The sequence below is a fragment of the Bos grunniens genome, chromosome 13 (assembly GCF_055505025.1).
Source record: "Bos grunniens cultivar Pamir isolate PY7600 chromosome 13, Bosgru_T2T1.0, whole genome shotgun sequence".
Lineage (NCBI taxonomy): Eukaryota > Metazoa > Chordata > Mammalia > Artiodactyla > Bovidae > Bos > Bos grunniens.
In genome coordinates, this window is record NC_141177.1 from 65,377,460 (window position 1) to 65,404,980 (window position 27,521).

The window sequence follows — 27,521 nt, forward strand, 5'->3', positions numbered from 1 at the left end:
GAGGGCGGGGCGAGGCCGGGTGGGCGGGGGCGAGGCCGGGTGGGCGGGGCGAGGCCGGGTGGGCGGGGCGGCCCGCGGGTGGGCGGGGCGCGGGGCGGGACCGGGCCCGCGGGTGGGCGGGGCGCCGGGGGGCGCGGAGGGCGCGGAGGGCGCGGAGGGCGGGGCCGGGCCCCAGCGTCCCCCGGGCCGCCCACGCCCGGGCCCAGCGCCGCGCCTCCCCGCCGCCCGCGTTCTCGTCGCCCACTGCCTCTCGCGTCCCCGCCGCCTGCTTTCGCCCCCGCGTCTCCGCATCCCGAACGGCCGCGCCCCCTGAACCGGAACCGCTTGCGGCCGCCGGCGCAGAGCCGGGCCGATCGGGAAGCGGAGGCGGTTGCGCGGCGCCCGCCATGGCGGCGGCGGGGTGAGCCGGGCCGGGCGGCCGCAGTCGCGCGGGCGCGGGCGCTCCTCCGCCGCGGACAGGCCGCCGGGCCGGGCGAGGGGAGCCGGGCCGCCCATGGCGAGGCCGCGCCGCCGCCGCCGCTGCTGACCCGGGGCCGCGCCGGGGCCGGGGCGCCAGCCATGGGGAACACCGCCTCGTGCTGCGTGTCGTCCAGCCCCAAGCTCCGCAGGAATGCCCACTCGCGGCTGGAGTCCTGCCGGCCCGACGCCGACCTGAGCCGCGAGGACACGGGCTGCAACCTGCAGCACATCAGCGACCGGGAGAACATCGACGGTGAGGCTGGCGGGCGGGGGTCCCTCTGATTCCTCCGACGCCCCGAGCCTCCTGCGCGCGCGCCCCGCACCCCGCGCCCCGCCCGGCGGCCGTTGCTCTCGACCGGTTACCGCGAGCGGACCGGGGTCTTCGCCCCGAAGAGCGGGCCGGGGCGGGGTCCAGGCCGGGCTCCGGCTGTCTGTCCGGCGGAGCTGCCTGTCGAGTTGCGCGCGAAAGGGTGAGCCTGTTTGTATCCCGAGAGGCGAAGGAGATGGGGACCCTGGGCACGGCCGAGGACTGAATGCCTGGGCCGGCTCCCCGGAAACTCGCGAATTGAGCCCACTTGCTGGCCCTGACCCCATTTCTTTAAAAAAACAAAAAAAAACCCCGCAGCCCTCTCGCAAAATACCAACAACAAAAAGGATTTTGGGTGGGGGAATGTTGAGAGATTGCAGTCAAATAACGTCACCTGAATTCTTTAACATTTTTTTTTCTTTACAGTATTGTCGCAGTGATTTGCAGACAGCTTTGGAATAAGTCCCCTTGTTTTTGCTTGAGGTTGAATTACAGTCCTGTGAATTTCTGAGTGATTTCAATGACTTCTGGACTAGGATTTGTAAAGGAAGTTAAAAGACTGATCGCTGCTCCTAGTAATGATTGTTTATTTTATTGGTCTTACAGTATTTATTAGTACTGTTTTATCAATAAGCTTATGTGATTTAGTATCTAATAAATGGGTAGTTTATGCATCAGTTTATGTAATTTTCAACTTAAAAAAATTTGAAATTGGAAATATATTTTTATGAAATCTTGACTTTTTTTAAACCACGGATTCTTTTCACAGTTGATGTGGTTGAACTAATTTGAAAAAAATTTCTTGTGTGAATGAATTGGCACAACTCTGTCATAATTCATTCTTGTCACTTTTAGAATGGCGCATTCCATCTAGTATGCAAAGCCAAATTTAAACTCTGCCACGGGGAAGAATTTTTTCATTGTTTGGCGTCATTTAATTTCTTGTAAATAGTAAATTCATCTATTCAGAACAACTTTATTAAATGGGTACCCTATGTAAAGAGAGACTAATATCTGGTTTATAGTAGCCAGTAAGTTAGGGTTCAGTATGACATTTCTAATGGTGTTATTTTAACTTCCATTATGTTAGCCTGGGCTTCCCTGGTGGTCTGGGTGCATGGGTGCTAAGTCGCTTCAGTCCTGGCTGACTCTTTTTGACCCCATGGAGTGTAGCCAGCCAGGCTCCTCTGTCCATGGGATTGTCCAGGCAAGAATACTGGAGTGGGTTACCATTTCCTTCTCCCGGGGATTTTCCTGACCCAGGGCGCAAACCTGCATTTCTTGAGTCTCCTGCATTGGCAGTTGGGTTCTTTACCTGCTGTCTATGGGGTCGCACAGAGTTGGACACGACTGAAGTGACTTAGCAGCAGCAGCGCCACCAGGGAAGCCCTCCCTGGTAGCTCGGTGGTAAAGAATCCCTGGGTGGGGAAGATCCCCTGGAGAAGGAAATGACAACTGACTCCAGTATTCTTGCCTGGGAAATCCCATGGACAGAGGAACATAGTGGGCTGTAGTCCATGGGATCGAAAAGAGTGGGACATGAATGACGCGACTTAGCACACATGCACAGCAGAAAGATATTAAGTCCCACTTGTCCTGATCACTTCTGTGGTCCCAAGCACCTGAAAGAAGTGTGCAGCATGTAATAAAGACTGAATAACTGGTATTATAAAGGAATGAATGACTTTGTTGTAGAATATCGTTACTCATATACATTGTTGGAACATTGGAAATAACTTCTCCCTTGTGTTGTGCCCTAATATTGGGTAGAGACATTGTTTTAAATAATGGATTAAAGTAATACAAAGAAAAGGAAGACTCACGTTTCTTAGACCCAGGCTGCGTGCTGTTATGACTATAATAAGGAAAGGGGAAAATAAAAGTAACTGTAATCAGCTATTTGGCAATAAGGTGTTGAAGGATTTTGCCAGAAAAATGTAGAATGATGTTGTGTGTTCTTTCATTTGGAAGAAGTCTTAAGTTTTGGTCATCATTTGTTTTTGAGGAAACATTTGGAAGATCATTAGTTCTTCTTTTGGAGCTTTGGTTTGAGAGACTAGCAGAGCAGGTTAAGAGGATTTCTCATCTGGGCTGTAGTGTCTTCTCGCCCCAGAACCCACTGGTTATGATGCTAATTTAAACCTAGAAGTCCTCGTTCACTATTTAAATAGTGTTCTCTCTGTCTACCACATTCAGTCAATAATACTTGTAGTATTTACCTATTCAGCTGTTCTCAATGATTTCAGTTAGACCAGAAATCTAGGACTGGGCTTTGGCATGAGTATGCGTAAAGCTCTCCAGGTGATTCTGAGTTGCTGCTGGTTTGAAAATCACTGGCTGGGATGAGTCTTGGAATTGTCATTGTTGTTCAGACGCATTTTCCATGGGAACTCATTGTGTCAGAAGCTGGCAGAAGAGAATAGATTTGTTTAAGTTGTAGTGTATAGGTGTGTATATATATTTGTATTTTAACTTCTAATTGTTAGACGATTAAACTTTTAAAAACTGTGTCTCAAGAGTTCTTAATTTTAGTACATAACAAAAGCTGAAGTGCCTAAGTATCGTATTTCTTCTGTCCTGAAAGACCTTCCAGATAGTTAGACTTGGAAGAGTCAGAGAAATTCATAGAGCTTGGTTAGGTTAGTTTCTTTAGAGCACCAAGGATACTAGGTTCATATTTTCCACACCCAAATACGGCAGGTTATGTTTGTCCGTAGAATTTCAGTGATTGTATTAGGCTTCTATGATGCCCAAAGGGAACTTGCCTCCTTTTATTTTTAGTGTACGCTATCCCCTGTAGGAGGGAATGGCTACCCACTCCAGTATTCTTGCCTGGAGAATCCCGTGGACAGAGGAGCCTAGAGGACAGTCCATGGGGTTGCAAAGAGTCGAACATGATTGAGCAGTTGACACCCAATGTTAGGTTATTCCTGTCTTAGAAATTTATGTTAGACTCATTAGGTAAGAGAATGAGTTACTAAATGAAATAAATGTCACTAAGTAAATGTTTGAGAGTCCCTTGGACTGCAAGGAGATCAAACAGTCCACTCTAAAGGAGATCACTCCTGGGTGTTCTTTAGAAGGACTGATGCTAAAGCTGAAACTCCAATACTTTGGCCACCTCATGTGAAGAGTTGACTCATTGGAAAAGACTCTGATGCTGGGAGGGTTTGGGGGCAGGAGGAGAAGGGGACGACAGAGGATGAGATGGCTGGATGGCATCACCGACTCGATGGACATGAGTTTGGGTGAACTCCAGGAGTTGGTGATGGACAGGGAGGCCTGGTGTGCTGCAGTTCATGGGGTGGCAAAGAGTCAGCCGGACTGAGGGACTGAACTGAAATAGATGCTACTTTTGATAAAGTTATTTGAGATTAAGAAGTAACAAAAACACTTAGCAACAATGATAATAAAGTACAGCACTTACATGTTGCTTGACATCAGCTCATTCATTTAGTAACATTTAGTCACATTTAGTGACAGTAACATTTATTTCATTTAGTAATTCATTCATTTAGTAACATTTAGTCACAGTAACCCTGGGGACAATATCATCCTTACTTTACAACCAGATACAAGGCAGAGAGGAGAAATGACTTGCCCAAAGCCATGGAGCCATTAAATTATGAGTGGAAACTTTCCAGTGTTGCTTGACTAGCCATCAGATAATAACTAGGCTGGGGTTGCCGCTTTGGGTAGGCTGTGGGTCACTGGGTCATGTCTGTGGTTTCTCTTCTTCCATCTGTAACAACTGGTCTTAACTGATTGGATCATTTTTTATGGAAGAAGAGGAGGAACAGACTAAAGAGAATTTAAAATTCAGTGAGGCCAAATAAATCAGGATAATTATAATACCTGCACCTGGCATGTCAGTTTGGGTTGACAAACTGAAATCTTAAAATGATTGAGAGCCACTTCATCCAGGGACTAGCTGTCATCCTGGACCACCCTATCACTTCCTCATCTCCTGTTCGATCTGCTAGGAAGGCATGACTCTCTGCCTTCAAAGCACATCCAGAGGGATTCCCCTAGTGGTCCAGTGGCTAAGACTCCCAGTGCAAGGGATCAGGTTTGATCAGTCGCCAGGGAACCAGATCCCACATACAACAATGAAGATCAAAGGTTCCATGTGCCACAACCAAGACCTGGTGCAGAATCTGACCACTTTAAAACCTCTCCTGCTGTTGCCATGTAATGAGCCCGACTGGTCTCCCTGCCTCTCTCCAGGCTTACCCACCGCAGTCTGTTTTCAGCACTGCTGCTGCACTGAGATCCTTCTGAGAACTTTAACACATCACTCCTCTGCTCAGAAAACTGCAGTGACTCCTTCTGTCACATAGAATAAAAGCCTTACAGTGAATTTGACAACGCAGGCCTTCCAGGGGACCCCAGGGTCCTTTGCAGTCTTCCTACCTGCCTCAGTCACTTGCTCTTTGCAGCCACACTGGCCCCTTCAGTGCTGTTTCTTGAACACATCAGACATGCAGTTGCCCCAGGACCTCTGTCACTCTGCCTGGAGTTCTCTTCTCCATATGTGCTCTTGGCTAGCTTCCTCACCACGTTCAGTCTCAATTCAGGCCTCACTTTTCAGTGAATCCTTCCCAGACACCCCTCTTGTCATCCCATCAGCAAACCTAACATGCCTTCTGTGCACCACCATTTTTCTTTATTGCATGTCAACTATAGTGCATTGTATATATACTTTTACCACTGCACCGCTTGCGAAGCCCCTTTTTGTACATATATACAACTGTAACCATAATTATTTCTACTTACTTTAGCATGTGAGTTCTAGAACTCTTTAGTCATTGATGTAACCCACATGCTTACAATACTGGGTTGTCTGATACCTTGCAGACATGCTCTATTTATTGAATGAACGAGTGACGCTACCCACTGAAGGTCATTAGTCAGAGCATCAGCGTGTGTGTTTATTGAGAGGAAGTAGAGAATGTGTAAGACTTGCAGTAATGAAAGCAGATTGGGATAGGAAACTTTTTGGTTGGTGTGCGTTTCTACCTGAGAAGTAAGCAGATAGGGTCATGTCCTGAAAATGAAACTTAAGAAAGATTTCAAAGCATATAGCGAAAGAAAAAACACCCAAACGAAACTGAAAGGAAACCGTGGCTAGTGGCAATCTTTTTAACAACATGATACTGTTCAGTCTTCTTTCCTTGTCTTTTTAGATGAATGACTTTAGCTGTCTCACGTCTTTGAGGATCAAAAAGAGTCTCAAATGCTTAACACACCAAAAAGTACTATATAAACATTTTTGATTAGGGACATAGCCACTCACGGTGATTTTCATGTATTTAATGTGAAGTGTGTTCTGGGCTGTACAGCACTGATATCTGAAGGGCTCATCTCGGGCACGGGAGGTGCACAGCAAAGTCCAGTGTTTAAACTCCAGGGACCGCAGTGCCTGTTGGGGCATATTAGCTTGGACTCCTGCAGTCCATTTCCATGCTGTCTGCAGCCTATGGAAATTCATCTCTTACGCATTCTTTTTCTCAGGCTTTAACCCACTTTAACCTTTCCAGCTTGGTGGGCAAAACCATGCCTGTAGACTTTGCTTACAAACTAAAATTTATTAGCAGTGCTGCCTGCAAGGTTGTGAAGATGCTCTGACCAAGTGTGGGCTGACTGCATATGGGTGGCTCCCTGACCACCACCCAGCTCACTTAATTTTCCTCTCTGATTTAGAGTAGGGGGTCTTTTGCTCCCATCCCCTCATGCTATGCATGAGGAAACTGAATCTTGGAAAGGTGCAGTCTCTTGCCCTGGTCTTGCAGATCCTGGACAAGGGCAGTGAATCTCTTCATGTCTTTGTCTTCATTTTCCAGGAGAGGTAATCGAGTCTTAAAGGTTAAGATATTTGCTCGTGTTTCCGCAGCTGGTTAGTGCAGAGTTGGAGTCCAGCCTGTCCTCACTTGGTAGAGGATCCCACCTCAGCTGCGCTGTGACTGCTAGTTTGAGGTGGGGGGTTGTCTGTGCCTGGCCCACACTTGCCTTGTTTTTGGAGATTAAGTTGTTGCCTGTGCACTTTTGGCTAGCAGTATTTGTGATGAGGAGTTTTACTTTTCTGCTTCTTTTTGAGAGGAGTGCATATTAAATAATTTTGTGAAATAGTATTGAATAGATTTTCTCACCCTCTTCTACAAAGCTGATTGTCTCTATCATCTTTAGATGAATTGCTTTCACATTTCTGGCTAGATGAAACTTAACAACACAAAGATGAAATCCATTCCTACCCAGGAAAGGGCAGAACCAAAAGGAAAAATATGGGAGACAAGCCACGTGAGCAGTTTTGAAATCCTGTTTTAATCATGCAGGGTCAGAGATGTAGCTCCAAGTGTATAGTGTTGGACTTGTCTGTAAGGAAGCAGTGTTTGGTATTTTTCAAAAGAGAGCTATTGACAGTGTTACACTTGTCATACTTCAAAGTACAAATCCTTTAATGATTCAACATCTGGGCGCCCAGGGTTAGTGCATGGCACCAGCAGTTGATGTCAGGGCCTCTCATGCTTTCAGCATCGTTTTCAGCAGAGAGCTAGAAGGAAAGAGAGAGCTCACTCTCTGCAGCCTTTGCCTCATCGTGAAATGTTGAGTTTGTGGCTGCAAGTCTTGGGTAGGAGATCATTTCCTCTGTGTGCTCTGAGACTCACTGTTAGCCTGTCCTACCTTTCCCGAAGAAGAGGGAGGGCTCTTCCCTGAATATTTTTCAAAATATGCCTCTGGCTATGTGAAGTGGGTGGAGGGTGAAGAGCCCAGAAGTCAGGAGTCTGAAGTCTGGCCATGACCCCGCCTTGGCTATGGATCGTCTGTCCTACTGAGCCTCACTGGATCTCTGCTTAAACATACTGCCTTGACATGTGACCCAAGGAACCTGAAATTAGACTAAGATGGTTAATAAACCAGAGGTGCTAGATGGATATATGTCATTATGAACGTAGCATTCAGGTTGATTTTCTTGAATTAAATATGCAGTGGGTGGTAAGAGCTACAGGAGCCTGTGTGTGAACTCGCTGTAGCCAGAGAAGCCAGAAGCCAGAGGGCTTGTCTTGCACACACATCGAGGGTTCAAGGCAGTCCTGGAAAGATAAGTGGAATTTGAGAGCTGGGTGGGATGAGGTTAAATAGAGCTCTGTGACTTGAGTGGATACTTGCTGGCAGTAGAATTTGGACTGCAAATCCTCCTCTTCTTGGCATTTATTGCCCTTCTAGGTTGCATCTCTGTACAGTCACACCATAATGCCGCTCGTAGAGGGTAGGATGAGTGTTTGAGGCAATTCTCCCGTGGGTGCCGGGCCCACCCAGCCGGCATCCACTCTCATCCTTGGAACATCAGCTTGTGCCCTGACAGAGAGGGTGAGGCCAGAGATTTAAAAAAACAAAAAAATTCTTCAAAGAATAAGGTTTAGAGGCCTGCATACAGATGTTTTATTTTATTAAAGTACTGCTCTAACTAAATAGGAGTTGATGGGCTGAAAAATAAGCACAGGCAGCCCTGAGTAAATTTGGGGGATGGTTTGTGTCCATTTCTTTCACGGAAAAGTCTGACCCGCTGGCTCTACAGCTGCAGAGGTCAGAGGAGACCTGTGGTCCCTTCCTTGGCTTCTTTTTGAGGCTTCTGTTGCTCTCTGCCAGCTTGGAGAGAGGGATGTGCTGAAGTTAAAATTGAGTGGTCGGCCCAACAGCAGACAACTTGGCAGGCTCCTCAGTTGGCAAGATTCTGCCTAGAAAGTCAGTTGGTGGCTCTTAGAAGAGAGGTCATCTCAGGGACGGTTGGTCCCAATCAGCAGCGTGCTGGCTTCTCTGCTGCTTTGCTGGGAGGTTACTTAACATGTAAATACTGGAGTGGAAAGCCTTGAAATCCTTTATTCTTCACCTTTGTCAGAATACTAACATTCTATACATTGGTTTAGACTCTCTAAAGAGATTTTTGTTTTCATTATTTGTTTTTTCATATGGATCAAAAGTTGGACTGAAAAGAGTCCAAAAAGGAAGTTCTAAAATGTTCCAGCAATGGCGACACCTCTGGGCTAAGTGTCTAGTCTCCCTTGGTTATACTGCTTGGATTAAAAAAAAAAATTCAACCTGGTTTCATTATTCTATAGATACATCACCTGGCATGTGTGATTTTAATTTTTGGGTCATTTTCTGCGGTCTTTGTCCCCTACTCGGGCTGTATAGTGGGGGCTCGTTGGGTGTGACAAATGAGTGCCGTGCCCAGCAGAGATGTACCAGCCTCCGCAGACATGTCAGCTGGCTCCTGGTACCGAGAGGAATACAGCTGGAGTACACTAAAGATAATTGTTAGCCACTGCAGTCACATCGTTGCCAGTGTGCTCCATGAGCTTTGCAGAAATCTTCGTTGGATGGTGAAATGCAAGTCACTTCTATTTTGGATGCCTCTGATTATAGACCTTGTGACTCTGAGGAGGGTGAATAGGAAACACTCTGCATGGGAGTTGGTTGATACGTAGTATAGCCATGAGTGTAGTGCTTGAAACATTCTGAAAGCAAGTTCTTTCTTGTGGCTGGGTGATTCTGCTCCTTGGTGGGGAAAGAAAAGCTATGAAAAATATTCTGATTATATTTGGGGAATCTTGTCTCACTCTGCAAACTGACCATTAACCTGGGGAATTGGCTCATGGATTGATAGGTTGAGAGGCCTGTACTTCAAGAGAAGACTTTGCTCCACACTTAGAATTTTATCCATTAATGAACCTCTGACTCAGGATACCAGTTGATGACAGCTGTTCTGTTAAGTGTAATCGTCATTGTCTTTTAAACACGCTCTTGTTTTTAGATGTGGATCTAGATTTTGTAGAGTTGCTTGTCAGTCCAGGTTTTAGGGCTCCCCATGCGTCCTGCCAAAATCTAGGACAAGAGTCGAAGTCATGATGCTGTGTTTGAATTCAGCTTCAAAAATTTTGAATTCCCAAAACAATCAAGCAGTACCTTCATTTACAGTTAACATTGCTTTTGCCAGTTTTATGCGGACAATCTTTTTTCCCCTCAAGCTGTAAGTGATGGGTGGTTATTTTAATGTATAGTCCTTGTTACTCCTTTGCTTGAAAGGCATTAGTAAGCAGAGTTTCTGCAGCGTTGGAGAATGCCTTCTGTCTTCTGCAAGCTGCAATGGGGACTCGTTCATTCACTGTAATGTTAGCATACATTTGACTCTTAAGATAAATCTAATGTCTAATTTTCTGTTTCTTGCATTTTGTCAGACATCTGGAGGAAGCATAGCAGAGCTGGCCTTCAGAAGTGTGAGTTTAGGTTTTAACCACACAGCCCGGAACTGGAGGAGGAGAGGACCGGTCCTTGCTTTGCACGCCGCTCTCTTCCCAGAGGCTGGTTGTTCGGAGCCCTGGCCCGGCTGCAGGACCTGCTCCTTTGCAGCGAGAGTGGTGTGGCTTTGTTGCAGGCTTTGCAGCTGTCACTGGCCCCTGGGTGATGGGAGTGCAGGATGTGAGCAGAGTGTGTGTGAAGGAGCTGCAGTGGCCTCGAGAATGGGGGAGGAGACCTAGCACAAGACCCCCAGACAAGCACAGCCCCCACGGTGGCCCAGGAGTCGTCAGTGGCTTTGCTCTTGGGCCACATTGTGTGTCTCTGAGCCTTTGAGAATGGCTGGGGCTGGATGGCGAGTGTGGCCGTGGTTTTCAGTTGGTGGGGATGGTCTACTGGGGCCCTGTGGGCTTCTGGCGTGGAACCAGGAGACTGGATGGCTGGACCACATTGTCTTCTCTCATTTAACCAAGAATGTTCTGGGAGGAGCCCTTGTGGAATCTAGAGTCGGGTTTTTTGAAAACAAAAGTTATTCCTGTGTCTGGGATAAAATGGTGCTGTGATGGCTCAGAGGTAAGGACAGAAGGAGCTGTGGACAGAGTGTGAGGACAAGAGAGGGCGGAACGAATAAGCGTGGGCCCCAGCCACTGAGGCCAGGCTGAGTCACCCTCGTCCTGGCCACCCAGCCCCCAGGGGCCTCAGGCTCGATCTGTGTCTTCACATTGGATGCAGAAGGGTGGTAGCCGGGGCACCGGGTGAGTGCTGTCCTCCGCCTTCTGGGTCCGGAACGTAGTGCTGAGATCCAGCCAAGAAGGACCTCAAGCTGATTTTCATAAATGGGTTTCTGTCTTGATGAGCTGTATTCATGTGTGAGGGGATATTTATGGAGCCTGGCCTCTTGGGGTGAAGATCAGGGTCACATTCAGTAAAGCAGGCGTCCTCAGCGAAGGCCCACTGGGTCTCTCAGCCTTGGCGTCATTGACATTTTGGGCAGGATCCTTCCTTGGTGGTGGTGCTGCTGCTGCCTGTCCATGGTAGCATGCTTAGCAGCGCCCCTTCCTCTACCCACTGCTCAGGACAGTCAGACATGTCTCCAGACTTTGCTAAATCTCATTTCCCCAGAGGGCAGCTCCCCTCTGTCCCTTTTGAGAACCACTGAGCTGCCAGGCTCCGCGAGTCAAAGTGACAGAGAAACTGACACGGTGGCGGTTCTGTGCACACCAGAGGCTACAGTGCGGGCCTCCTGGGGCACCGTGTGGACCATGCCACTGTTCCCTCACAGGACTGCTTTCTGCACTCATGTGGACTCCGTGGAACTGGCCCAGGCTCTGAGCTGGGGCTCCTTGTGGTGCTATGGATAGAAATCTGTGCCTTTGACTCTGATGGTGCCATGGCATTATGGGTGCACTGAATGGTGTGTGATTCCTTTACTCAGATTAAAGGTCATGTGTTTTTCTTCTCTGTGCCTTTTCCTTTTTTACTTCTTTTTTCCCTTTTTAATGCAATATACTGAGAGGCGTGGTACATTTTTCTTCTTTTAGCCAGCAGTTTTATTTTTTACTTCAACTTCAAAATCAGCTAGTTTTTTGTGTGGGTTTTTCATATTTTATCAATACTTACAGTGGACTCTCCTCTGAGACTCTGTTTTGAAGAGAAATGTAAAGATTGTTCAAGTTGGTAAAGCTCTGATCTGTGTTTTCTGCTTCATTCTGGCTTGGTTTGAGTGCTCAGTGCAGTTTTGTATTTTTGTGGACCTTATCAAATCTCATCTCTGCAGCTGGACAATCTGGGTGAACTGGGTGGGTGTTTGATTTAGGGTCTGGTGTTCAGGTCATGCTCAGTGGAAAACTTGAGGGGGAACCCTCAGGGCGTGGATCTCTGTTGCACTGTTACACTCTGAAGGAAAAAAGTTGAGAGATGAACCCACTTAAGTCATTTGATTTCAAGAAGTTTCTTTACCCAAGCACACCACTGCTGGAATGAGGAAGTGGAGTTTGGGTTTCTTGAGGTGGAAGTTTAGAAATTGAGGTCTTGATTTGTAGCTTGCCTAGGTGAAGAAAGCCGCCTAAAATATGGTGATGCTGTATTCCTGACAATTAAACCTTGCTTCTATGAATATTTGAACCCAAGCTGTCAGTCCCTCCATTGTAAAAGTCCTTATAAAGATACAAACGAAGTATGTGTCTGTATGTATGTATTGGTTCCTGACATTAGAGGTGTCCTCCCAGAGCCTGGGGGTTGAAGGTGTATGGTCAGTGCCCACATAGCACAGATCACTGGTTAGGAAGCATCCTTGTGGTCAGGGTGCAGCTGCTGGTTAGAGGGATGGTGGTCAGCACCCTTGTTACAGAGCTAGGAGGGAAGCCGGCTGCCTGGACCTTGACTGCAGGATTGAAAAGGATCCCAGCAGAAAGATGGGAAGACCGAGGCCTTGAGGCTGGGACTGCGTCTGGGGCTGCCTCTCTGCGCACACGCAGTGTGCCATTTAGCAGCACTGTTTGGAGAACACATCTGGACGTGATGCAGAGATGAGCCTCGGAAGCAGCCAGAGCTTGGTCATTTTCTCTCAGTTCTTTCTGTATTCTAAAGTCCCCCAAAGTGACCTTCAGTATTGTTTTCAGAGTGACTCCTAAGTTTAACTAAGCCCAGCACATGCCTGTGTGCATGAAATAAGAGATCTCTCAGGAAGGGAAGGTCTAGCCTTTCCCAGGCGAAGTGTGTCGTAGTTCTTGAAGCTCCTTTCACGAGCAGGCCGGCTATCGAGTCTCTTTGCACAAGAAGAAGCAGCAAAACGCATCCTGCACCACTTACAGAGTGGTGCTTAGCAATGTGTGGGAACTCTGAGACAGAAGATTGTGGTTATAGAGGATTTTAAGTATTTTTATTTTTGGCATATAAACAAAACCGTGGGGCAGTATGACCAGAAGAGCTTCTTATTAGGTGCCCTCACAAGACTCTTTCAGTGAGCAGGTGACCAGGATATAAAGGGGTGTCCAGTATGGACTTTCATCCTGTTCCTTTAGTAAAGAGCAGTGTGCCTAGCAAGTGTCTACAGCCCAACAGTTCGTGGGACTATTTTTCCTTTTACCTGTTGGTGGTTTAACATAGCAGCCAGCTGGGCGCCGTCACTGAGATCTGTGTTGGCCATGTTGTTTGGTTTGCTTCCTGGGGTGCAGGTAATTTACCTAATTTTCAGGTATCATTAGAAGACACTTGGTGTGTGGCATTTTAGCCTTCATTTCCCTGAAGTCTACCTAGAATACACAACTTTTGGTACCATTTTTATTTGAAATGATTGTCACTGTTGATAATGGGATCAGCGATCCCATCACAAAGCTGGTCACAAATCTTTTTTTTTTTCCCCCAGAGTTCAGAACTGTGGTGACAGTTTGGAATTCTCTCTATAGACAAAGCAGGCCATGTGGGCAAAATGCTAATGTTGAGAAGTCAGGGAGCTTCTTTCTCTCTTAAACTAATATGTCTAGCAAGTGGTAAATTCCTTGTGAGAAAGTATTTCTAGAATGTGTTCTCTTCAGCCACAGAATTGGAGAGAACGTGGAATTCAGTAGCACGTGTTGGCTGAGAGATGTCTGGTCCACTTACAGGGGAATTCCTGGTGCCAGCTCAGAGCCCTGGCTACTGGCTACATTGTAGCCCTGGCTACAAAGAACAGTGTAGCTCAGACTTTGCCCTTAAGGACCTGATGATCCTTTAAGGGAGACAGGTATGCAGATAAATGATTGCAGTAGCTTATGCTGAGGTAGAAGGGAGGCTAGTGGTGACCTCTGACCTAGGTGGTGAGGGGATGTGGTCAGGGGATGCTTTGGCAAGGCATCCTGGGTGGCAAGGGAAGAGGAGTGGGAGTGGGGAAGAGGCAGGAAGTGGGCAGGGAAACTGCTTTAGAAAGATCGCACATGAATTGGTCACGGGATGGTGTAAAGTCAGTAGATGATGTTGGACTTGGTGGCTTAGTCCCCAGACATCTCATTTAATGGATTATGCTTGTTAGGGGGATGTTTGTTCTAAAAGATTTCCTGATGGATGGATATTCATTGGGGAGCAGTGTCTTGTGTATTTTGCACATACTCTGGATTCTGGAAAATGATGACTCAAAGTTGTAATGTGGAAGACAGAATAACGTCTTGAGAACTGTTTTTGTTGAGCTTGTTGAAGTTAACCTTCATAGAATCACAGGATGTTTGTACCATCAGGGACCACCGAGATCCTTGAGCTCTAGGCCAGGCGGCCTGCTGGGAGGGCTGCTCCTCCCCAGCACTCCACGATTCCTGCTGGGTGGTGTGCAGGCGGGAGCTGTCTCCTGACGGGGTCAGAGCCTTTCACCCTGGTTCTCGCCACCAGATTAAAGATTTACCCGGAGGAGATGAATCTTGACCCATCTTAATATTCCTTCTTTACATGATGTTAGTCTGATTGAGAGTTGTGTCTTAGAGAATTGTGTTAGTCATCAGGCTGTGTAACAAGCTACCCCCAAGTTTAGTAACAACAGCATTCTTTATCCTCAGTGTCTGTGGGTCGGGACTCAGACCTAGCTTAGCCCAGGGCCTCTGGTGGCATTGTAGTCCAGCTGTCAGCTGGGGCCTCCATCCTCTTAGGGCTCAACCAGGGGAATCGAATCTCTTCCCTGGGCCTCAGGTGCTGGCTGTAGATATCATTTCCTTGCCTTGCGGGCCTCTCCAGGGCAGTTCACACTGGCAGCTGCCTTCCCTGGAACCAGTGGTCTGGGAGGGCAAGAGAGACCCCTAGGGTAAAAGTCACAGCCTTTCTGTACCTAAGTTAAAAATGGCATTTCATCATTGCTCAAGGCTGGCCCACACCCAAGGAGCCTGTGATCCACAGGAGTGCGAATCTCTGGAGGTATTTGGGGGGCTGTATTGGAGGCGGCTTACCATGAACGTTAGACCAGATTCTCTTGCTTGTATGTAACAGAAGTCCACTGAGACCATGAGAGCAAGGTGGGTGGGGAGTGCGAGAGGGAAGAGCTGTTGCAAGCATGGGAGGATATTTCATGGAAAGCGAGGCCAGGAGCACCCTGAGTCTCACAGGGAACTGGAGTTGGGAGTTGGACTCCCTGTTGGGACAGGTGTGCCTTTCTCTTCAGTATTTTACTATCAAATTTTCTTGTCAAGCTTAGTTGGTCTTATCCTTCTCCATGTCTCAGATTTACTCTTGTGTCAATTTTTATTCTCTATAAAATTTCTTCTTTCCTTCCTTCCTCCTTCCCTCCCTCAGTTCTAAGACCCCCACCGACTGACTAGGATCTCAGTGTTCTGGCTTCCCAGGAGAAAGGACTGCATTCACTCAGCCCAATTAATGGGGTGGCTCCCCTGTGAAAGGCGTGCAGTCAGCTATGGTGTGTGAAGGTCGAGATGAGAATCTGGACATGACTATAGAAGCATTATCTCTGTTGTTGTGGAAACAGATAAAAGGATGAGGATGCAGGGGCTGGTGAATGGTTGGGGGAAGCACATTTCAGAGAAGGGCATTTGGAAATAATTTTTTCAGATAGGTATATTTTTTTAATCCATATTTCAGTTTTTCTTAGTAGGAAAAGAAATTCCCTAGTAGACCTAAAATAAATTGATTTGGGTAAAACTCAAGCTAAGGATAAGTTTGCAAGTAGTTTTGAAAAGAGGGACCTTAGCAGAAAAGCATGGGTATCTCTATTAAGAAACAAATTAAAAAATTTCTTTGAGGCTTTTGTTAATTTGAAAGCTGGAAAATCTATTGGTTACTAAAATTACTGTTTCTCTTTCTCACTCTTTCTGAGCTTGCCCCTTATAAATTCCAGGTTTATCCACTTAAAAAAAATGTTCTTAGACTGTGAACATCTGTCAGCTTTCCTATCTTAGATTTTTTTTTTTAGGAGTTTATGTAACTTGAATTGAAATAAGCATTTTTGTTCTGTTCTAAAACTGCCCACTTAAGTGTCTTCATAACACTATGTTTTGGGCTTTAATTGATTTCAATAAATTATAAAAATGCACAGAAGGTTCTTATCCACATTTTTGCATGCTTGTTTACTTACTTTCACAAATTTTAAAATGATGTACACTTTGACTTAGCTGTAAAAAAAATTTTATTGTAAGATGGGAACTGAAAGCCTCTCCCAGAGGTTTTTTGGTGGTTTTTTTTTTTTTGGCTTTGTAGACAAGTTGGTTGGTGGGTTTTGAGTTTTCTCAGAGTTTGATTTGAATGGCCTCAGTAGTAGCAGCAGGGCTTTTTCTAGATTCTAACAGGAAATAGCAGCATTATTACCAAATCTATATCTGCAATAGGGGTTCCCCAGTGGCTCAGTGGTAAAGAATCTGCCTTCAATGCAGCAGAGCCAGGTTCAATCCCTGGGTTGGGAAGATCCCCTGGAGGAGGGGATGGCAACCCACTCTAGTATTCTTGCTAGGAAAATCCCATGGACAGAGGAGCCTGGAGAGTTACAGTTCATGGGGTCGCCAAGAGTCATGACTGAGTGACCAAACACACACACACACCAACTGCAGTAATGGAGTATTGTGTGAGGAATATATTAGAGTAAATAGAGCGAGGAGACTTTTCCAGAGGAGCACCAGCCAGCAAACCTTGCAGAAATCAGTGGACCCTGAAACACTCCAAATACCCTCTGGGTACCCACCAGTGCCAGCTCCCCCACCCAGGGACCTGTGAGGGCTTAGCATTCCCAGAAATCATTCTGCCAGTTTCAATTTTTAACCAACAGAGCAACATCCTAAGATGTACAGGCTTAAGTATTCACTATGTATTAGCCTGCTTTGACTGGCACATCACACCCAGGGGCACATGTGTCCTGTTCATCCTAGTGCTGCTGATGTTGACTTCACCCTTGGTTAAGGGATGATGTCATCCAGGTTTCTTCAGCACTCTAGCTGTAGTTAATAGTAATAAGTGATTTGTGGGGAGATTGAGACTGTGTTGACACCCTGTTTCTGATGAGTTTTTTTTCTGCGAGCTGCAGTGTCCATTGGTGACTTAGCCCCTTCCATGTTTGGGGTAGGCATCTATTGTGGGGATGAGCTCTTCCTTCTCACTTATATATTTGCCAGTGTGGAGTCATAGATTCTTTTTTTATTCAGTGAGTTGCAGTACCCTTGTCTTCTTCTTTTGTCGTTGTTGTTGCTCAAGTTGTCCCAGATTTGGTTGGTGGAAGCCTCTTCAAACTGCAGACTGTTTCTTTACAAGCTGTGTCATTTTGCTATGTCTTCCTCATTCCTTGAACACTTCCTTAATTTCCAGCAGGTTATTTGCCTTTTAGAAGTAATTTTTCTCTTAGTTTGGAAAAAGCTTTCCCCCTTAAGAAATACAGATGCAATATTTTCCTTTCCAGAACATCACAGTAACATCAGTAGCCAATCATTTTGCCTGAGAATGTGACTAGAAGCCAGTCGCTTGTAAACTCACACAATTTTGCTTGCTGGGCCTGAGAAATCAAAGAGAGGCAGCTTATCTGCTGGTAGCTCACAGAGTAGAGAGTTCAGTGAGATGTTGACAGTGTTTATTGAGTACTGCCAGTGGCTCAGTGGTAAAGAATCTGCCTGCCAGTGCAGGAGACACAGGAGATGTGGGTTCGATCCCTGGGTTGGAAAGATCCCCTGGAGGAAGAAATGGCAACCTACTCCAGTATCCTTGTCTGGAAAAATCCGATGGACTGAGGAGCCTGGCGGACTACAGTCCATGAATTCTCAGAGTCAGACACAGTTGAGCGCGCACACAAGCCAGTGTGTGAAGCCTTCTATCTGGAGCTGAAAAAATTGAAGACAGTTGCCGGCTCTGCTCCCGGGGATGGATGGTTTAGTGGAGGAAGATGAGACTGCGCTGAAGAATGAGTGAGATCAGAAAGTTGGACTTTGGTAATGAACAGTCCTCTTTACCTGCTCACACACACAGGACAAGGCAAGGCCAGGGCCTGACCTTTGACTATAAATATATGGCCAGTCACCTTCAGATTTAGATGGTTGATTACTTACATAGACAAAGGAGCCGGTGTCGCATAATCCTTGTCCCGCACACCAGCAGGGGTGCACTGAAATAAAAGGGACCCATGATTGTGTGACTCGCAGAACCCTGCTGCCATGAAGCCACACGTCAGTGGGTTTATGTTCTGGATGTCTGCTCGGGGCAGAGCGAGGTGTGCAGAAGGCCCCCACTTCACCAGAACCCCGGGGACAGAGAGAGCTGTCTCATGGCAGCTGCCAGAGAGCAGGGGCAGCCGGTGAGAAGTGGCCTCTGCTGTGTCTGAGAGTGTATGTTCCCCAGAATTCATATGTTGGAATCCTCACTCCCATTGTGTTTGTATTCAACTGGGGCCTTTGGGAGTGCTTAAGTTGTGAGGGTGGAGCCCTCATGAGTTGGACTAGCACCTCATGAAAGAGATTTCAGCGCGCTCCCTTGCCCCTTCTACTAGGAGAGGGTACAGTCAGAAGTCTGCACCCCCGAAGAGGGCCCTCACCCCACCGTGCTGGCACCCCATCCTTGGACTTCCAGACACCAGAACTGTGAGAAACATACAGTTTCTGGTGTTTACAAGCCATCCAGGCTGTTTGTATCTGCAACCAGAGCAGACTAAGGCAGGCTCCAGGCACTCCTTAGGCCCCCTCCTCTCATGTCCCGGGACGGGCACAAGGTGTTCCTCCAGGACAGGTCAGCTGCGGTTCTGCCTCCGGGACTGTGTAGATGAGTGCAGGGTCGCTGGGGCATCACGGCGGAGCCATCCTTCTGCACTTTTTCACTTTGCAATACGGTTGATATCGCCACATGGAGATAGTCATGGGACCTCTGATTATCGCTTACCTGGTTGTTCCACTTCCCCCAGTCCTGATCCACCTGGCTACACATCTGTTCTGTGATTGGCTCTCATATGTATCAGGCTGTTCTTGGGGCTTTTTTTTTTTTCCTGTCTACTCTACTCTTTAGATCCAGTCTAAACTCATGAATGGCATTTGTTTGAGAACGCCAGGTCAGGCTGTCCTGAATGCCATTGTTCAGGAGCATCTGGTTTTGGGCAGCAGGCTCAGCTGGTCAGAGTCGTTCAGGAAGATGAGTATGTCGGAGCTGTGGAGCCAGAGAAGTTGCTAATAGGAAATGACTGGAGCCCATGGGTTCACGTGGAAAGTCTGAGGTGGGATAGTGGTCTTGAAAGTTGTGGAAGTGCCCTCCTGCCACAACCCCCAGCTCCATGCAGACTGAGTCCATTAGAACACCTGCATCGCTCACTCGACCAGCTTTGTTGAGAATGAATGGAGCAGTCTTGGAGTTTAGTGCCTGAGTGATGATTCAGAGCTGCCCCTGGGTCCTTGGAGATGGGAGGATGCTACGCTAGTGAGTGGAAACTGCAGGAGAGGAGGAGTTGGCTTTGAGGAAGGAGGGGGCAAGCTTTGGGGCAGAGACAGGTTTCATACAGTCTCTCTCAGTGTTCAGTGATAATCAGTTTTCACAGTTCATTTTCATATATTCCTGTTAAGAATGTAATTTTCTAAGATCTGAATGTTCTTGTCCTCAGATTGGTATCAAAGGGATGATGAACGGATCAAGATTTATAGTCATTTCACTTGATGAAGGTGTGTGTTTATAGCAGCTCTTGGTGGTTTGGAATCCTTTGGTCTCATTTCTCATGGAACTTCGGGTCCTGTAGCCCTTCACCCATAATTCAAAACAAGAGAAGAGGCAAGTAGGGGTGAAATTCAAGTATTCAGGTTTAACTAAAGGTTCTTTTGATTATTCCTTTAAGTTATTCAAGCTAGCATGATAGAAAGTTGACTTTTATGTCCTGTTTGTCTCACTTGTAATTAAATATACCAAAAGATTGCTTTCTGACCCCCAGACATAGTTTTTAAGTTGATTCAATATAATGTTATGAGTTTAACTAATTTAAAAATACGATGTGGTGGAATGGTCAGAAGTACCATTAGGATGATTTTTTAATTTTATTAAAACAAAATTTATCGGGGTATAATTGATTGACAGTATTGTATTAGTTTGAGGTGTACAGCAAAATGAGTCTGTTAAATACTTTAAATCCACTCTTCTTTTAGATTCTTTTTCCATATAGACCATTGTAGAATATTGAGTATTAAAATATAATTGATTTACAATATTATATTACTTTCAGGTGTGCAACATAATGATTCAGTATTTCTATACATTACAAAACAATCACTGCAATAAGTTTAGTTACCATCTATTAGCATTCAAAGTTATTAAAATAATATTGAGTATATTTTCTTTGCTGTACATTACATCCTTACGACTTATAACCGAAAGTTTGTATTTCTTAAGCTCTCTCACCTATTTCACTCATCACCCCACTCCCCTCTCTTCTGGCAATCACTTGTTTATTCTCTTTATGAGTCTGTTTCTGTTTTGTTGTTTGTGTTCGTTGTTTTTTTTTTGCTTTATGCGTCCGCCTTCCCAGGTGGCGCAGTTGACAAAGAATCCGCCTGCCATTGCTGGAGTCGTGAGAGATGCGGGTTCAATCCCTGGGTAGGGAAGATCCCCTGGAGTGGGAAATGGCAACCCACTCCAGTATTCTTGCCTGGAAAATTCTATGGTCAGAGTTGTCTGGAGGGCTACAGTCCATGGAGTCACAAAGAGTCAGACATGACTGAACACACACGCATAAGTGAAATCCTATGGTATTTGCCTTTCTCTGACTCATTTCACTTAGCAGAATCCCCTCGGGTCCATCCATGTTGTCACAAATGGCAAGAGTTCATTCTTTATGGCTAACACTCTGTTTTATTAGTATGCCACATCTTCTTTATCCACTCGTCTGTTGATGGACACACAGATTGTTTCCTTGTCTTAGCTATTGTAAATAATACTGCTGTGAATATGGAGGTGCAGATAGACATAGTGTTTTTGTTTTCTCTGGATATGTACCTAGAAGTAGAATTGCTGGATCATGTGGTAGTTCTATTTTTAATTTTTCGAGGAACCTCCATACTGTTTCTCATAGTGGCTGCACCAATTTACATTCCCATCAACAGTGTCCAAGGGTTTCCTTTCTTCCACACATTAGGATGATCTTTGAATTTGTGTTCATAGTGGTATAAAATATCAAGAGACAGCATACTTCTGAAGAGTTCTGAATTCTTATGTGAAAGTCAGCTTTAAAAGGAACATTACCAAAAGGAACATTACCTACATTGATGTGCTTATTAGACATTTCACCTCTGTGAATTGTATGTTTTTATACTTCATTTTTTCCAGCTGATTGTGTTTTTTTCTAAACCGGTTTCTTTACAGATTTGCCTGTTAACTGTTACAACTTTTGAACTTCTAAAAGCCACTTTTTTTTTTTTTTTTTATAAGCCACCTTCTTTTACAGATTGAGGTCTTTGCCAAAGCAAAGGCTGTATAAATCTGATTTGGGGAACGGTCCCTAGTTAGAATTGGGCACTAGCTGTCAAAATGTGGATGTTTTGAGTTCTTCTAGTGCTCATTTAAGTTCAAGACTACCTTGTTTATGCTTTTGAAGCTAGCCAATTAGCATATGTTTAACAATCAGTCAATTTAAACAAATGTGTTTTGTAACATGTTGAACTTTGAACATTAGTGCTTTGGAAGGTGGAAAATTCCAAGTGCATGTGAAAGATTTTTATCATTGAGTTTCATACCTTAAAGTCAGTTCTATCTCACACTTACTGAGTAATGTTTGTTGAGCTGGTGAGGTTTCTGGAGTATAAATAAGATAGGTTATCTTCTTCTCTGTGGGACATTTGAAAGCAAGAGTAACATAAATTTGATACTCGGCTAGAAAAGAAAAGAAATGTAGCTAGTGGCTGCAAGTGCTTGTTCATTAAGTGGTCCACTTTGAATGCCAATTTAAGTATAAAAGAAAAGATACAGACATTCAGTTCTCCATTTTTGATATAAAATCTCCATTAAAGCACATAGCAATGATGTTACCATGTTGACTCTCTTCTGTTGCTTTAGGGGTACCTTAGAGAAAGTCACCTTTTGGGTACCTATCTTTTTTGGGAGGGGATCACATGCCACATGTCTTGTGGGATCTTAGTTTCCTGACCAAGGATTGAACCTGGGCCTAGCAGTGAAAGTGTGGAGTCCTAACCACTGGACCTCCAGGGAATTCCCCTTGGGTACCATTTTAAAATATAATTATTTTTTCACAAACTTTTTTCCCAGGTCAGTAAACATAACACTCATTGTTGTTAATCACTGTTGTAGTGTTCTATTTTATGGCACTGTCATCATTTACTTGGCACCTATTTATTCTTTTAAAATATTACATACAATTTTTATGTTACATGCAATTCTTAGGAGATTAATTATGTACATTCACTTTGGAAGGGGATACATCTTCACTTTGTTCCTCAGGAAATTCCTAGGATTACAGTTTCATAGTCAAAGCTCGGGTATATTAGGTTGGCTTGGTATTTATTGCCAAAGTGGCCCTGCTGTCACCCCTGTCCCTCAAGGCTGGGCCAGTTTACTCTGAACTGGCATTTGTGGAAGGTTCATCAGAGTGAGACACATTTTAGGTGTCATGTGTTGAAATAAAGGCGGCTTTGAGGTGACATCTGCACTTGTCTGAATCTTCGTCTCTTCTTTCTACCGTGTTCAGGGCAGAGATGCCATGACCCTGAACATGGTGTCGTGTTAGATATTTGGCTTTCTGGTTGACCTCAGGGTGGTGGCTCAGCGGCACCTCCTGGGGAGCAGGGTTGGGGCTTGTCTGGTGGGTCTATGGGGAGCTCTCGCCATGGCTCTCGCTGCCTGTCGGGTATCCCCGTAGAGAAGCCGTTTCCTGGACAGCAGTGGGCCTGGAGCCTTCAGCTCTCTCTCCTCGGCGCTGCTGCCCCGGGATGGAAGCCCCGGCTGAGCGGTGATGCCGCGTTCATGGCCGGCATGTCTCTCTCTGGACCAAGTTAGCTGAGACAGGTCAGGTCAGTGCTGCCAGTCCAGTGCTGAAAACAGGTGTTATTTGACATTTGGGACAAAAGGGGACCGTTTTCTTTCACGATTCTGTCTTATCTTCCTTTTGAAAAAGGCCTCAAGTTCAGAGACTTGTTGAAAGGAAGTAGCCTGGCTCATTCTTATTTTTAAAGACAACTTTTAAAAGAGCAGTTAAGGTTCACTGCAAAATTGAGAGGAAAGCAGAGCAGTTTCTCATACATGTCCTTCCCCCACAGCTGCAGAGTCTGCCCCACTGCCAACGTCCCCTCCCAGAATGGGGCTTGTTATAGTTGCTGGACCTACTCGTTATCACCCACCATTCATGTTTACGTTAAGGTTCGCTCTTGGTGCTGTACATTCTTTGGGTTTGGACAAATGTATAATGACACGGATCCATCATTATAGTATCATACATGGTATCCTCACTGCCCTGAAAATCCTCTGTGCTCCACCTGTTCATCCCTCCCTCCTCCCAGCTCCTGGCAACCACTGATCTTTTTTACTGTTGCCATAATTCCTCCTCCAGAATGTCATGTAGTTGTACCTTTAGTTTTGTAGGAAATTGCCAAACCCTCTTCTGCAGTAGTTGTACCATTTTGCATCCCCACCAGTAATGAATGAGAGTCCTTGATGCTCCACGTCTCACCAGCATTTGGTGGTGTTGGTGTTCAGATTTGGGCCATTCTTATAGGACTGTGGTGGTCTCTCATTTTAATTTACATTTCCCTGATGACGTGTGCTTATTTGCCTGCATTTTAGAAAAAGTGATAATTTAAAAATTGTGGTAAGAACTGACCTCTGCTAGAATTAAACCTGGGGAAATGCAGGACCACTAGCACAGAGATGAAATCTCTGAACTTTAGAATGGATGGTGGAAAGCTTTTTCTTTAACGGACTGTATGTGGGTGGGAATAACAGCCCTTGCTTATCGGAGAGCAGAGTGATGTGGGAGATAAGGAAAAGTCACAAAACAAGAAGGCTTTATTAGATCGAAAGAAAGTGAAAGAGGCAAATGGGTTAACATTCATGGAGCACCTGCTGTGATTATCTGGGCCTGTTACTTCATGTCCCTCAACCTCATTTTCCTCTTCTGCTAAATGGGATAATAAAAATACCTACCTCAGAAAGTGTTTGGGGCTCGCATGGGAAAAAAAAGAATCAAGATCACTTGCTTTGTTTGGTACAAAGTAAGGAGTCAACAAATACTAATTGTTATTAATTATATTACTAGGTAAAGGTTGTTTCTTGTGAAATGACATGGGCTCAAATGTCATGAATCTTAATAGAATAAGACAAACACCAGAAAACTTGGGACAGGTTAGGCATCTCTGGATTCTGAGTCCCAAGTGCTGACCATTATACCTTGGAACCAGCTAGTCCGGCATCTCTAGAATGCTGCTCTCCAAGAGGCTGGTTTCCCGGGTGGGCGGGCAGCCTCTTCTGGGGGAGTCATGTGGTTTGTGAGAGGGCACCTTCCCCTCAGAGCCGAATGGTGGAGGTGGGCAGGGTCATCACGGCACCTCTGGGCCTATATTTTTTTCACAAGTCTGTGGTTTGAAACTGATTTTCCTAGAACAACTAGGAACAAGGAACAAACTAGAACAAGGCGTGTCTGAATGACCAGAAGTTGAAGATAAAACCTACTCTTGGGGACTTCTCATTCTGCCTAGTCTCCTGAGTAATGGGGTACAGAGAATAGTTACACACACAAGTTCTGCCTTCCCACTCCTCTGTAAAGCTTCAGAGTGTAGGTGCTGGTTTAAAGAGTTTGGTTACTACCTAGATGGAAGGCCACTAGCTTTTTTTTTTTCTTTTATAATCAGCACAGGGAAATGGGTAAAATTATCAGAAGAGTGATTTAGGTGCATGTGCTAAGGAAACTCTTAAAAGTAAGAAAGGTTAGAGCTGGAACTGGTCACAGGTGAGGCTGCACAGTCTTGCCTGGGGGGCCTTACAACCAAGGTGAGAGCTGCTCCATTGGGAAGCAGCTCTGCAGCCAGAAATCAGGAGACCTGCCCTAATGTTCACCCAGCCGCTCTTAGCTGCATGGCCTTGGGCGAGTCCTGTGAGTTTTCTGGGCTTCAGGTGCTTAACCTTCATCTTTAGGATCCATCGGTAGGCCATGTCCTAGTGTCTTTCATTTGCAGAAACTGCGCTGCCACAAAAAATGGAAAAATCATAGTCTTTTCCTAATTTGCAAAAAGGAAAAAAAGAAAGCTTTTAAAATTGCATTGATAAGCTTTTCTTTGTTCTGAGTTTTCTTATATAAAATTGTCTTATACTTCTTTTTTTTTTTTTTTGGTTCAGGCCCAGGGATCGAACCTGAGCCCTCTGCAGTGGGAACACAGAGTCTATCCACTGGACCACCAGGAAGCCCCCATCTTATACTCTTTTGCTTCTTTTCACCTGTATCAAGCATTCATAGATAATATATGTGCTTGTTCTGTTCACAAATGTGGTCATCATCATATCCTCTCGTAGGCTGTCAGAGGCATAGTCTGTATGGGTGAGACCATTCCCAATTTGCCATGGAGCCATCTGTACCCCTGCCCAGAGATCGGGGGCTACCCTGGGGCACTCACTGCCCTGCACAGGCCCTTCCCAGTGGGATTACAGATGATGTTTGGAGTAAAGAGTCATAAAATCCTAGATTTTAGATCCTCAGAGGGGCCTCACAGAACATCTTACTATCTCCTTAACTAAGGCTCAGAGTTGTCCCAACTGACAAGGATGCTAAAAGTCTGCTCAGTGGGCTGGGCAAGCAGCTCTCCAGACTCCAGGCCAGTGTACTTTCCACTACTGAATTCTGAGAACTTATCATTCTATTGAGAAACTCTTTGGTGTTTGCCACTTTCTCGTGTGTAGGAAAGAGCAGCAGTAGCCTGCCTTTTATCCTGTGGAACTTCCTGCTGGTCTGACATCATGGACACCGCCCAGCTTGCTTTGTAGAAGTGGTTCAGTGCCAGACATACAAATAGCGTTCTGGACTAATTCATCATCAGGTACAAATGGCCTTGCACTGTGTCATGGACAAGATTAGTTAAGATTATCTTAACGAAGGTGCTGGTGACTGTGGGAACTGATGTCCCCCTGCGGGTGTCAGCGGATAGAGGGATAGAGCAGGACAGATTAATCTTGACAGAGGTCCTGCCCGTGACCTTGGACTCATTAGCACTGTATCTCATCCCACCAGAGGCATCAGCTAAACTGTTAGGGTATGAACATTGTTTGGTTTCAGGGGTAAAGTTGTTGTTAATCACATTTGCCAAGCTGAGGATGAAAGGCTCAGCAGAGTTCAGGGAGGTTGTGATCTCTGGCAAGTCCTAAACAGAACCATTTCTGTAATCCCTGAAAACTTGGATTCTTGCTGTCAGAAAACACAGAACAAATTCCAGTCAGTTCTTTATGGGAAATAATTATGAAAATGTAAATTAAAAGAATAAATTCTTGGCTTTGTTGACTTGGAAAAAAAGCACAATGTTAGAGCTGTGAGTTTCAGTTTGATTTGGGGACGGCGGTGGTTTTACTAAGGACTTCAGCCTGGGAGACAGCCTCTCAGATAGCTCTGAGGAACTGCTCCACAGACAGAATCATGTGTGTGATTCTGGTGAAGGGTAGTATGTGTAATTAGGGCTTCCCTAGTGGCTCAGTGGTAAAAAATCCCCTGCTAATGCAGGAGACGTGGGTTTGATCCCTGGGTCAAGAAGATCCCCTGGAGGAGGAAATGTCAACCTACTCCAGTATTCTTGCCTGGAGAATCCCAGGGACAGAGGAGCCTGGTGGGCTACAGTCTGTGGGATTACAAAGAATTGGGCAGGACTCAGAGACTAAACAACAGACAGCAACATGTGATCAGGCACACCTCTTGGTAGAAGGTTGCTGCTCGTCACGAGGAACAGATATCTCAGTTAATGATATTAGTGTTTTTCTAAGTATGGGAAGATGCCAGGAACTGGGTTCATGACATTTTCTCCTAAAAATACCTGTGTGAAGCTCGAAGTGCCTCATTCCTGATCTTTGCCCTGAATTCCTTTCGTGATATACTGTAGGTGGAACTGGAATGCGGGCAGCATTCTTTGTTTTATAGCTTTATATACCCTTTGAGAAAACTGCTCCATCAGGCCATCCTCTATTAAATTTATCTTGCTCGAGATTTTCATAGCATTTTTCTCACTGGACTGAACCAACTTAGGTGAGCTAAATGTATATAAAAATTTGCAGTTGAAATATATTTCTGAGATTAAGCCTAATAGTGTGTAATGGAGTATTTTTCTACTTCTCATTTGTGTGTATTTCGTCAGTTGGACCCCAGAGAAATCAATATCTTCATTAGATTAGAGGTGGCCAGATATAAAGCGTATTTGAATTCTGCCCTGTGTTGCTGTAGACTTGGCAGACCACTTTTGAGAATATTGAAAAGGGTGACTGTACATTATTCTGGATCAGAATTCCCTGGGTGGCTGTTTGAAAATACAGATTTCTAAATCAGAATTTGCAGGAATGGAGTTGTAGAATATGT

At 45.5% G+C, this 27,521-nt stretch overlaps 1 protein-coding gene across 2 annotated transcripts in view; it reads left to right on the forward strand.

Moving 5' to 3' along the window:
* The first annotated feature begins 340 nt into the window (after positions 1 to 340).
* The window catches only part of CCNY (cyclin Y), a 108,332-nt gene continuing 81,151 nt past the window's right edge, over positions 341 to 27,521 (forward strand). For both annotated transcript variants that reach the window (XM_086334651.1, XM_086334653.1), the window contains exon 1: positions 341 to 712. In XM_086334651.1, the coding sequence (XP_086190777.1) occupies positions 559 to 712 (154 nt within the window). In that variant the 5' untranslated portion in view covers positions 341 to 558. The remainder of the gene's footprint in view (positions 713 to 27,521) is intronic.